This window comes from Giraffa tippelskirchi, chromosome 10 (genome assembly GCF_054371585.1).
Source record: "Giraffa tippelskirchi isolate mGirTip1 chromosome 10, T2T-mGirTip1v1.2.pri, whole genome shotgun sequence".
NCBI lineage: Eukaryota > Metazoa > Chordata > Mammalia > Artiodactyla > Giraffidae > Giraffa > Giraffa tippelskirchi.
In genome coordinates this window covers 36,997,574-37,011,336 of record NC_137284.1, presented here as the reverse complement: position 1 = coordinate 37,011,336, position 13,763 = coordinate 36,997,574, and the positions used below count along the sequence as shown (strand labels likewise).

General features: G+C 37.9%; 1 protein-coding gene across 1 annotated transcript in view; it reads left to right on the top strand.

Moving 5' to 3' along the window:
• DLG2 (discs large MAGUK scaffold protein 2) overlaps positions 1-13,763 on the top strand; it is a 2,308,738-nt gene that overhangs the window by 515,796 nt on the left and 1,779,179 nt on the right. The window contains exon 8 of the mRNA XM_081536923.1: positions 945-1,019. Within this exon, the coding sequence (XP_081393049.1) occupies positions 945-1,019 (75 nt within the window). The remainder of the gene's footprint in view (positions 1-944; positions 1,020-13,763) is intronic.

Here is a 13,763-nt window from a genome sequence, read left to right as displayed (position 1 = left end):
TTAGCAACGAGTGATAAAATACTGAATCCAGAATAATCTTTAGCATATTTAGTAGTTCAGTAAATCACATCTGTGGTTTATATGATTATTGCTAATATTGTTAGTAATTTTTATGTATTATACTTGAGTGTACAATAAAATAAAAGATAAAAGTTTTGTTACAATCATTTCCTCCCCTCTTAGCACTAATCAGAGCTCTTATTACAGGATGGAGCTGTATTGCTGGTTAAAAGAAAGCACTTCATTTTCTCTAAAAGGCCAATTAGCATTGAATTTATAGGAGTTACAACAGAAGAATAGGTTAGCCTGAGACATTTCTTATGTATCTCTTAAGTGAAATATCTCTTATATGAAAAGTAGTGCCTGGCAAATGGTTTAGAATATTAAATCTCTGTGCTCCTGGTTTCAATTCTTTGCACCTCAGTCTCTGATCTGACAAGAAAAGCCTTGAAAATCTATCCTGTCCAACTTTACTTTCTCTGGTTCTATGAAATGCCCTAGAGAGATCTTCACTACTAGTTCACAGTCTGGAAGGAGAGATAAGTAAACACATCTTTCTGTTACTTGACTCAAGTGATCTCACAGGGATACAGGATGTATCAGGGTCCTCGGGGAACCCAGAGGAGAGACCAGGTCTGCCTGTGGCTTTGGAGGCTTCTCATGTAGTTTCCACCGGGATCTGAAAGGCCAGCTACTGAGAAAGCCTGATTCCAAAACCCCAGGATTTAGAGTAATACAACAAATCAAAAAATAGTTTCTTGGGCATTGATAAGAGTAGAAATAACATACCTTGTTTCTTTCAGCACTGCATCAAAAAATCATTCTCAAAGATTTCTCCGGTACTTGTAAATATGGCAATAAATATGTTGATGATAAACCTATCAACAGGTGTATATTGCTGTACATAGTATATAGAACATAATATCATTTTTATTTATTTGCAGCAAAACCAAGGCAAGTGCCCAGCCCAGAATTGTTCGGTGGAAGGTCCTGCTTGGATGCCTGTTCACCACTGTACTGTAAGTTGCTTGGATTATTCTAAGATTGGCCAGGTTAAGAGATAATTATTTTTATATTTTGGAACAGCCTTCATGGAATGTGCTAGAATACACTCTGAAATTCTAGACTTCAGCAGACCTTTTGCAAGGAGAAAGAATGTCTTCTCAGAAAGCTCTTCATTTAAGAAACACCTGTGATTAGGGATTGCATGTATTTCTTTTTGGAGTGAAAGCAAATTGCAAAGGATTTGTCTAAATGCATTATTGATGGTTTACAATTGAATAGTCTTTGAAATGAATATATTTGCCCATTTATTTTTTTCAGTAGCTGCATATTCATGAATACTTGATTTTAGATGCCTTAGAGAAAGATTCTTTCTCTTCTTCCATTCTTGTGTTGACTGTTTAATAGTGATGAGTACACGGATTTGCAATTTTCAACTCTTTGTGGTATAATAATAGACTCTGCATTTGTGTGAAATCTTCCATCACAGAATTTTCAAGTGCCTTAGAAACAAACAGGTACTATGTCATGATTCCTGTGTAGCAAATGGAAGACTTAAACGCAGAGGAACTAAGAACAGTGCACGAATTGTAAGGCTGGGAATAGATTCTAGACACCCTGACTATACTTTCGTGAACTCACTCCGCTACGCTGTGCTCTGAATAAGTGAAGAAAGTGACTGATTCATATGATTCTCTCTTATACATACATTGCCTGATAGAAAGGACAGTGGTTCCTCTGGGAACTGTGTGTGCTGTAACTGACAGTTTGCATGTCATGAAATAATTTGTGTGTGATGAGGACAAAATGTTCAGAAGTTCCTTTTGAGACATTCCCCTCGTTTGACCTACCTTGCAGGCAGTGTAAAGTGATATGTGGAACTCTAATAAATACCCTCATCTTTTGTTGAGGTGCAGGCTTCTGAAAGGCGCAGCTGCACTATCATAGCATGACTGATGGCTGTGTTAAAAGGCAGTAGGTCTGGGGGAGCCTGCTTCTCACACAGATTGTGTGAGAAAACGGAAGCTTGTCTCTTTGTCTTTTGTTTATCTGTGGAAGATGAGATAGTGGGGCCACCTTTAATGAAGGAGAGATGATGGTGCGAAATTTTGGAGGCATTTTTGCGGTGTGGAGGCAGCCGAGACTCGCTCGAGACTCAGAGAATAAAAATGTCACAATTTTGTGAGCAGATGGTCAGAAGGGAGTGTATGCTTAGAGACTCTGCTGATGCCAGAAAAAAGATAAGCTTTAATAATTTTATTTCTTCATCAATCACTGCTTTTATTGTATCCCTGATGATATTATTTCAAAATTACTGATTTATATGTCCATTTCTCCAAGGAAATCATGTACTCTTCAGGGTCCTAGTATACCTACATCTAGGTAAATCCCTGAGTTCATGGTAGGAGCTCTGTGAGTGTAGATTTAATAAATACATCTTCAATCTCTTGATTTCCTCTTTATAATAATAAGCTTCAGTAAATATTTTGCAACCTTCATATTTCTTGCTGAAGAAGAATAAATATATATTTTACTTTCTTAGGTGGTTTCCATTTATGACCATCAGGTGTCCTTTTATACTTTTTCCTTCAGAGTGTATGTTTTGAGGAATTTTGCTTTCACACTAAACAAAATTTTGTCATTTGACTCAGCTGTGTCAGGCACTATGGCAGTTGCTAAAGATGAAAGATAGATAAGATAGTGATCCCATTTTATCAAACACATTCAGGTATTCCAGTTAATAGCTGATCCTCCAGTATATTGATAATTCCAGCTCCAAATAAAATAAATTTGACATTATAGTTACTTTGTATAGTCTTATTGCAGGTAAATCCATTATTAGCAATCTGTGTCTTATGGTTTAGCAAAACAGTTGAGCCTTCATTATTGCCTTGGAGTTGGACCATTGAGGATCTGAAAATCCCAGGTTGTCTCCCTGTTGTAGGACACTAAAAATCAAATATGGAGATGACTACATTTAAGACCCTTCCTACCCAGCATTAGGGTCTTTTCCAATGAGTCAACTCTTCGCATGAGGTGGCCGAAGTATTGCAGTTTCAGCTTCAACATCAGACCTTCCAATGAACACCCAGGATTGATCTCCTTTAGGATGGATTGATTGGATCTCCTTGCAGTCCAAGGGACTCTCAAGAGTCTTCTCCAACACCACAGTTCAAAAGCATCAATTCTGCGGTGCTCAGCTTTCTTCACCGTCCACCTCTCACAACCATACATGACCACTGGAAAAACCATAGCCTTGACTAGACGGACTTTTGTTGGCAAAGTAATGTCTCTGCTTTTAAATATGCTATCTAGGTTGGCCATAAGCTTCCTTCCAAGGAGTAAGCATCTTTTAATTTCATGGCTGCAGTCACCATCAGCAGTGATTCTGGAGCCCCAAAAAATAAAGTCTGACACTGTTTGCACTGTTTCCCCATCTATTTGCCATGAAGTGATGGGACCGGATGCCATGATCTTAGTTTTCTGAACGTTGAGCTTTAAGCCAACTTTTTCACTCTCCTCTTTCACCTTCATCAAGAGGCTCTTTAGTTCTTCTTCACTTTCTGCCATAAGGGTGGTGTCATCTGCATATCTGAGGTTATTGATATTTCTCCCAGCAATCTTGATTCCAGCTTGTGTGTCTTCCAGCCCAGCGTTTCTCATGATGTACTCTGCATATAAGTTAAATAAGCAGGGTGACAACATACAGCCTTGATGTACTCCTTTTCCTATTTGGAACCAGTCTGTTGTTCCATGTCCAGTTCGAACTGTTGCTTCCTGACCTGCATACAGGTTTCTCAAGAGACAGATGAGATGGTCTGGTATTCCCATCTCTTTCAGAATTTTCCACAGTTTATTGTGATCCACACAGTCAAAGGCTTTGACATAGTCAATAAAGCAGAAATAGATGTCTTTCTGGAACTCTCTTGCTTTTTCGAAGGGTTGACTCATTGGAAAAGACCCTAATGCTGGGTAGGATTGGGGGCGGGAGGAGAAGGGGACGACAGAGGATGAGATGGTTGGATGGCATCACCGACTCAATGGACATGGGTTTGGGTAAACTCCGGGAGTTGGTGATGGACAGAGAGGCCTGGCGTGCTGCAATTCATGGGGTCGCAGTCGGGCACGACTGAGCGACTGAACTGGGCTGAACTGAACTGAAGATCACAAGTCTGAAGGGCCAACACTGAAATCTGATGTTCAGTTCTATGATTAGGTGAGAACATCAAAAAGATGTTTCTTCTTGTTCCTGCTTTAGAATTGGGAGCTGCTGGTTACATAGATTTCCTTTGCCGTTTGCTTAAAAGTAATAGTGAGTTGGCCAAGAGATTCATTTGGGTTTTTCCATATGATGTTACAGAAAAGCTTTTTGGTCAACCCAATACATTTCCCAGTGGGGCAGACACTTTCTGCAGGAATTGTGCAACCCATAATGGTTCTACTTTCTCTAACTGTAATTTTCTTTCTCTAAGTCTAACTTTCTCTTTCTGTAACTCTATTCTGCAAAGGTGGGCGTGTTTGGGCTCACAGCCATGTTTGGGCTCTCTGTCTGTCCTGGGCCATGACTGACTGAATCAGAGCTAAATATTTGATCCTAGGTGAGCCAGTTGGATTCTGTCTCCTGGGTGTTTGAAATCTGTACCAGAGAGATATGAAACTGATAGCCGTCAATATTGAATCATGTGAATGACAATAGTTTGGGAAACATCCTGTGAACCTCAGTTGCTAAAATTCCTTGAGCTGCCATGTATTGGCCCTTTGAGATTTTGCTTACTCAGATCTCTCTTTGATTTTGTGAAAAGGTCCCAATAACCTGCTGATAATCAGTAAGATACGTTTTTATGTTAAGTTATCTAGATTTTTTTTCCTTTTTTTGATAACTGTAAACTATTTTGTATTAGGCTATGACTGATTAACAATGTTGTGGTAGTTTCAGGTGAACAGCAAAGGGATTCAGCCATACATTTACATATGTCCATTCTCCCCCAAACCCGCCCCCACCCCAATCCAGGCTGGCACATAACATTGAGCAGAGTTCCATGTTAGATTGTATTTTGTTTGTTTTGAGGAATTTATTGTCCTTTGATTTATTTACAGCCAAAAAGTAAATAAAACTCCCTTAACTAATATCCCCTGGTCAGCAACATTTATGGAGCTCTTGCTAGAGTTAAAGTTGATGTAATGAGTAGTAATCTCAGACAGAAAGAAGTACTCAGAATTGTGGGATTTTGGTAATTTATAATAGTCCATCCATTTCAGTGTTTGGTTATATACAATAGCTGGGTACATAAAAATGAGCAAGGAGTAATTTGGTAATGACTTAATCCACATTCTAAAGTGAGAAATATGGATAGTTAACTATACAGTAATAAAAAGCATCTTTACATAACAAAACTGTATAAGATATGTAAAGTGTGCTGGTATTAATTTTCATTTTCTCATCTCTCAAGAAATAGAAAAAATCTTAGCCTCCTGTGTTTAAGAGAATGTCTTATTGGCCTCAAATCCCCCATGGGCTGAAGCAGGTTATAAATAAATTAATACATACTTGCATTCATAATAAATAGATAGTTTCCATTACCTTTGTGCGTTTTTAAAATTCACTTGATTCTTTCCTACATTTCTCTCCCTATTGCCTCATTCTTTCTTGGTGTTTTGTTCTAGGATGATTGTATCCTTATAATTGGGCTTTATTACTTTTTTCAGAACAATCCTGGTCTTTGTGTGTTCATTTGCCCTCAGGTTCATTTTAAATGCAGAGCTTTTGTCACTGGTTTTTCCAAGAAAACTTATCCCTCCAAATTGCTTTGCAAATGCCTGACAACAGCTACCTATTGCCTTGAAAATGACTTCTATTACTTATTGCTCATTCTCTTCTAGGAGGCTCTCTTTTTTGGTACTCCACATCTCTGTAATAATGGGACCAAGAAATATTTTTAGAGACTTTTTCTTTTAGACAGAATTACAGTGTACAGATTGTGATTCAAGCTGGATAGAAAATTTACTTCCAGTAATTATACAGAAACATGGACATATTTAGAATTCCTGAATAATTGTAAGTGAAATATCTTTTCTAGTGAGAAGTGTGACAGTTTTATTGTTTACTTAACTCTCCCTCTATAGCTATATTAAACACTAGAATGATAGCCTTCCTCACCTCTACACTTTAAATTTAATTGGGTTGCATGCACATTGGTTTGTATATCACAACTATGAACACAGTGATTACCTGAACCCCTGCCACTTATTAACAAATGAGAAGAGACCCATAGGTTCTGGAACTCAGGTGAAGACAGGCAGGTCTCTGAATCTGGAGTGAAATAGGCTAAGGGTTAGTTTTTGGCAGTTGAAAATAAAGAACCTTCGACTTGACCAGCTGCAGGACGCTTGACCAGCTGCTGCTGTTCAGGGCAGGTCTCTGGTCCACTCAGTTTGATTCTGGCCTATGCCTGGGTTGAGTCACCTCAAGGAATGTCCCCAAACACAAGCCTTAGTTATTAAGCATTACTCAGAAATGGCTGTAACATATTATTTTATTGATTGGACATGTGATGTATCAATACATAGAATAATTGTGTGCTTGCACACACCTTAATTCCTGGAAATTTAAAAAGAGTATAATGAGAGGAGTTTCTAAAAGCTAAGTTGAAAACAAAATCTCTGCTATTATGGAGCTTATCATGGATATTGTTATATCTACATATCTCTTTTGTTATATAATATTCACCTATAAATAGATACGGGAAATATTTTCAAAAATAATTTAAGCATTTGCAAATATTATAACACTGTACTCTGAATATATCAATTCTCATTTACTCATTCAAGAAGCACTTACTGAGCATATTTTATAAGTTGTAAATGACCCTTCAATTCCTCAGGATAGAACAGGGAACAAGCGTATAATCATTGTAATGGGTAATACATGCTATATAATGGTCTATAGTGCATGCTGAGTCAAAAAGTCATTTCCAACTCTTTCTGACCTCATAGATTGTAGCCTTCCAGGCTCTTCTATCCGTGAGATTTTTCAGGCAAGAATCCTGTAGTGGGTTGCCATTTCCTTCTCCAGAGGATCTTCCTGACCCAGGAATCGAACCCTCATCTCCTGCATTGCAGGTGGATGCTCTACCACTGAACCACCTGGAAAGCCCATGGTCTGTAGAAAAAACTATAAATTCTCCAAATGGAGATTTACCTCAAGATGGATTTTAGAAGAGAAAAGATGCAATATTTGATAATAGTTAAGTATAAAAGCTTTAGAACTGAATAAGATTTGTGTTGGGCTTCCCTGGTGGCTCAGATGGTAAAGAATCTGCCTGCAGTGGGGTCACTAAGAGTCAGACATGACTGAGCAACTAACACTTTTGCTGTTTTTACTTCAAAGTTTGTGTTAAAATATGAATTCTGCCACTTACTTGCCTTTATAACTTTGAACAATTTGCTTAATCTCTCTGAGTTTACACATGTAACAAGATATTTTGAGATTTACATGAGATAGTGCATAGCAAGTGTTAATACACACCTGGCATATGGTAATTGCTTGAAAACTGGTAAAAGGAAAAAAAAATAGGTCATTTTAGAAGAAAGTGATGGGGGATGAATTGGTGAGGGAAAGCAAAAAAACAGGCAATAAATCATCATTAACTGAGTGCTCTTTATTTAGAAGGGCACTTTCTTCTGAAGGGCTTCCCTGGTGGTCCAGATAGTTAATAATCCTCTTGTAATGCAGGAGACATGAGTTCAATACCTGGGTTTGAAAGATTCCCTGGAGAAGAGAATGGCTACCCACTCCAGTATTCTTGCCTGAAGAACTCCATGGACAGAGGAGACTAGCAGGTTACAGTCCATGGGGTCGCAAAGAGTCAGACACAACTGAGTGGCTAACACTTTCTTTTGAAAGGAATTCAGGCTGGGACATGAAGTTTCCATGAGTTAATGTACAACTCTTTACGACTATAAAAAGAGAAATCTTGAAGCTCTTGAAGGTAAACATTTGCCCTCTGACAGGAAAGAACTGATGATATGGAGTGTCATATTGAGATGTTTGTATTCTGAGTAATATAAAGCCATTTTTGAAGAGTGGGGCTAGATACTCTTTTTAATTTAAAAGCATATGAACAATTTCCTTACCATGCCTCTCTAGATTATGAAAGTAATTTTTCTCTTTTATGAGAAATCAATAAAAACAGACCTTCCTCTAAGAAACCAGAGGAGATGTTCTTTTAAAGTGTTAATTGTTTCAGCATGTTCTCCCAATCCACCTCCCATTACCCACAGTTGGATCATACACTCTAATTGAAACCAGTTAATACAATGTGCATAAGCTCTGCTATACTAGTATAAAGCTTTTTTTCACTTTGTTTTGGTAGCTCCTCCGCCCTTTCTTTCCTCCACAGTTCTTTGTGTGACTTCATTTTGTATACCACCCAAATAAATACACAGACCATGGCACTAAGAAATGTCCAACCCAGTCATAAAATAAATAATGTTGTGTCTGTTTTCTGAGTGTTTGCAGAATTCTTAGGAACGCAGAACCTTCTGGGCCAACTCTGCTGCTGGGAAATTACACCCAGGATGACTTTGATGGGTATTGTCTTCCAAAGACTGGATATGATTCTTATTTCTTAGGATAAGGATTTCATACTATCAGTGGTTAATTCCCTTAGAGAACAAAAAGTTAGAATAAAATGATCACAGCTTTAAGAAAATTATGGAAAATTATAGAGTACAGGGCCTTAAATTGGTCTAAACTAGGATTAGAGTGCATCTGGCCACAGGGGTGGTAGCCGTGGAGTTAGAAAAGAATCCAGAGGGGAAATTATCTTAGAAAAATCACAGTGCACTTTAAGAAATGTGAGCTCTGTGCAATGGCTCTGATTCCAGCTTGGCTGTAGTTAGGGCTTTGAATCAAGGAAAGTATGAGGAGAACTAGGTTGACACATGGATACATTCTTTTTTTTCTCCTCTCTTCTGGCCCTTATAGTACTTTCGGCTTATACTGATTTCCTCTCCAGGTTTGAAAGAACCTTCTGGGAGCTGCAGCTGCGGTTGTTGTTCAGTTGCTAATTCATGTCCGACCCCATGGGCTGCAGCACACCAGGCTTCCCTGTTCTCTACTATCTCCCAGAGTTTGCTGAAGTTCATGTCCATTGAGTCGGTGATGCTATCTAACCATCTCATCCTCTGCCACCGTCTTCTCCTTTTGCCTTCAATCTTTGTTACACTGATCTTTGAAACATACTCAGAAAGGGAACCCATGATATTTATGGGGGAGGGGCTATTGGTTCATGTGAGAGAGGAAAGGGCATTTCCAGTGAGCACACATAAAACTACACAGAGTAAAGAAGAAGGCATGTAAATATGTGCCCAGTGTGCCCTGTGCAGAGATGAAGGTTTCGCATCCTGAGGTATTAATGTAAAGGTTTCTTTATGGATCTTCAATTCCATTCCATTGATTTATATCTTTTTCCAGTGCTCGCTCTGTAGTAAGTTTGAAACTGAGAAGTGTGCATCTTCAATTCTGTTCTTCTTTCAAGATTGTTTTGGATATTTGGGGTCCATTGCATTTTTATATGAATATAGAATCAGCTTGTCAGTTTACAGAAGAGTCATCTGGAATTTTGATAATGATTGTTCTGAATCTGTAGATTAATTTGGGGAATATTGCCATCTTAACAATACTAAATTTTCTGATCCAGTGAATGCTTTACTCTTTATTTAGGTCTCTACTTCCTTTCTACAATGTTTAGTAGTTTTTGGAGTACCAGTTTTTGCATTTTTTTGTTAAATTTGTTCCCATTTTATTATTTGCTATGCTATAAAATGTCTGTTTCCTTAATTTCACTTTCAAATTCTTCATTGCTAGTGTATGGAAATACAATAAATTATTTACTTATTGTTTGTGTACCCTGTAATATTGTTGAACCTCTTTGTTCTAATAGCTTTTCAATGAATTCCTTAGGAGTTTCTGTATATAAGATCATGTTATCTGCAAAAAGGGATAGTTTTGCTTCTTCCTTTTCAATCTGGATGCTATTTCATTTTCTTGCCTTGGCAAGAATATTCAGTACAATATTGAATAAAAGTGGGACAAGCAGACATTCTTGTCATGTTCTTGCTTTTAGGGGAAAGTTCAGTGTTTCATTATTAAACATAATATTAGCTGTGGAATTTTTATAGATGGCTTTTATCAGATCAAGAAAGTTCCCTCTGAGTCCTAGTTTGTTGAGTGTTTTATCTTGAAAGAAGGATTTTGTTTATTTATGTGTTTGTTTTGACATTTGTTTTTAATACTTAAAATTTTCATGTGCTGTAAGAATGCCTTGACTTTCTATTGAGAACACTACGCAAAACTTGTCTAGGATTCCTGAAAGTATAATCTACCTACTCATAGTCTACACCTGCCTTTGCCCTTATTTGACAGGTAAGAAAACTGAAGCTCAGAGAGGTGAAATATTTTTTTTGGCTTTGCAAAAACATATTTTTTGGTATTTTTAAGTGCCCAATCTGGTGCTATTTCTGACATAATTCACTGTCTCTCCTGAGGAAATATATTCTCTTGAGCTTGCTGTGAACAATTCAGTTCAGTTCAGTCACTCAGTCATGTCTGACTCTTTGCAACCCCATGGAATGCAGCACGCCAGGCCTCCCTGTCCATCACCAATTCCCAGAGTTTACTCAAACTCATGTCCATTGAGTTGGTGATGCCATCCAACCATCTGTGAACAATAATGAATTCAAAAGAGACTGGTTTTTTAGTATCTGTGCTTTATGTCATGAAAGGTGCCACCTGGATTCTGTACATTGAATGTTGGATAACACGGCATTGCTGGACATCCATATTGGCAGCCACATTAGCACATTTGAAGGTCTTCCTTCACAGCACCAGCAGGTTGTCTATTGTCATATGACTTATTTGGAGAAGAACACCATGTAGATAACCACTATACAGAGAGTTATAATAAACCTGACCATTTAGGAATTTAGTTATGTCCTTCCATTCAGAGCTAATGAAATTTTAATAATGGATTTTCTTTAAAAGGATTTCCAGGCTCTATCTTTCTTTTTCTTGGTTTCATCATTTGATATAAGAATTAAATATGAAATTTTCTCTCAGAGATCATTCCATGATCTATAAGCTGCAAGATTGTTTGTCACAGGCTTGCAGAGGGATGCTAATATAGAATATGGTGCTTCAATTATTTATAAATGATTAAGAGCAATGCTGTGATAGGTCTATGGATTTTCTAATTCAAGGGCTTTTTCTCTGTGTCCAGAAAAGCCCCTGGAAAATTTTTTTGTTTCCTCTGACATCGAGTTAAGGAAGCTTCAGCTGTATCTGCTGACCAATATTTTATTTATTTAGTATCCAATAACCTCAATTATGTAGTATAAACTGAGAATCATCTGGAAGTAAATATCATGTTGAAGTCAACTAAACCAATATTTGAAAGCTCACAGCTTACTTACAGGACGTCTACCTATTTTGTGACCTCACTGTGTGAGCTTCTTCTTATTTCTCAGGCACCTGTGTTTGAACAAGAGAGACCCATTATACCTTTTTTTCTGAGCCTATTTGGGTACATTTCTAATAATCCTGGCTTATTGAATACTGGTGCCTGGAAAATCCCATGGACGGAGGAGCCTGGTAGGCTGCAGTCCATGGGGTCGCTAAGAGTCGGACGACTGAGCGACTTCACTTTCACTTTTCCCTTTCATGCACTGGAGAAGGAAACGGCAACCCACTCCAGTATTCTTGCCTGGAGAATCCCAGGGACGGCGGAGCCTGGTGGGCTGCCGTCTATGGGGTCGCACAGAGTCGGACACGACTGAAGCGACTTAGCAGCAGCAGCAGCAGCATTGAATACTGGAGTGGGTAGCCTTTCCCTTCTCCAGGGGATCTTCTCAATCCAGGGATCATACCCAGGTCTCCTGCATTGCAAGCAGATTCTTTACCAGCTGAGCCACAAGGGAAACCCTAATAATCCTGGCTACATACTATCTAAACCATTAGAAGGTCCAGATAATTAGAATAGGTGTATGGAAATTCAGGAGAAAGCATTAATAAGGCCTGGTATATTAAGATCCATGGCGAGTGGCAGACAACAGTGAGGAAAGAAGTAAACATTAAAAATAAGCACAAGCTCTTAAACTCAATGAGGTAAGTGAGTGGTGAGGCCTGGGTTCTTTGCAACTTGATATTTTAACTGATGTTCATAAATGTTGGCCAGGAGTCAATAAAAATCTAAAATTATGTACAGTGATTTTTTTTTTTTTGAGAAGAATTACCTTTGTGACTTCTAACAGCAGTTACTGAAACATTTGGAAAGTTTTTTAAAATGTTCAAAATACAAAAACATATTATGCTTCAAAGGATAAACTTTAATTATCTCGTAGATTCATGTTTGAAAACACCTCTTTCTTTGATGGTTTTGATTGATGAGCAGAGAGCTGGCATGCTTCAACGTGTACAAACTGTCAGGGCAGTGGATTCTTCTCTTCTCAACTTAAGTAGTTGAGTTAGTTGTTTGAGTTTGTGGTGGAGGCAAAGGTGGTATTGAGGGAGTTAGAGAGACTGACAGCAGAATAAGGAGTCCTGGTGATACGTGAAAGATTTGCCTTGGGTTTTCTAGTGTCACTGATTTTTAGCAGTATAAGATATTGGCACATGTTGGCAATTACATGAGCTTCTCAGTGTAGGTAGCATTCTTCCTATTGAACTTTGCCTTCATTACTTAAGGAAGCAGTGTTACATAGTAACAGGGGCATGAGTATTGGAGTCAGGAAGAGCTTGAGATCTCCTTTCTCTCACTAACCATATGAACTTCAGTAAGCATTTCAACAACTCTTTGTCTCCCTTACCTCATAGGTGAAGTAAGAACAATTAACAGATACCTACCTTGTAAGACTATTTTCAGAATTAAAGACAATATATGCTATATGCCTAAATTAGTGTCTACTATGTTAGCACATAGTAGGCATTTAAATACATGTTGATTTTGTTATTATTATGGCATTCCTGTTTTCGGCACAGTAGAATTCTGAAAATGGTTACAGCTTGAGATCTGTATTTACCCCACCAAGGCATTTGAGCAGTAAACTCTTGATAGGATGACCTACTTTCGTCTTACCTCAGATTTTAGATGTAATTGACAGGTATAGAGTTTGAATATTTAAATGAGCAAATTTCATTTTAAAAAGCATAAAGGTTTGATTTTTTGATAGTGATTTCTAATATAATTTCTATGTCTTTGAAAGTCATTTGTGAATTCAGTACCATTTCTACAGTATTTTTTGGCCTGTTGAATTCCTAAAAAGTATGATGAGAGAATGGGCTTCAGCACTGAGGAGTGAAGGTGCCTCTAAAACATGCATGATTGGTTGGGTTGTGGAGTGCTGTCTTGTGCAGTTGCGATGGAATCTCCCTTCCTTTTCTAGTAACAAAGTTAATGAGTGTCTTATGAACTCCTCTGGGTTCCTTTCCCTAGCTATTATATTATCCCCTTTAATTGATGTTTTTAGATCATGTGGAACAAATAGAGACATTATCAAGTATTGATTTGGGTATTGGTGCTGTTCATAAACCAGCTACAGTTATGAGTCATGAATGACAGCTCTTCCAAGTGAATAATCCTACCTTGAAAACCTCATACTGCACACATCTCCTTGAAGGAACTTTTCCTACAATAATATTCAGGGGAATGGGGATATTGCACAAATTTAAATGAAGGTCATACAACACATGAACAGGAGTGTAC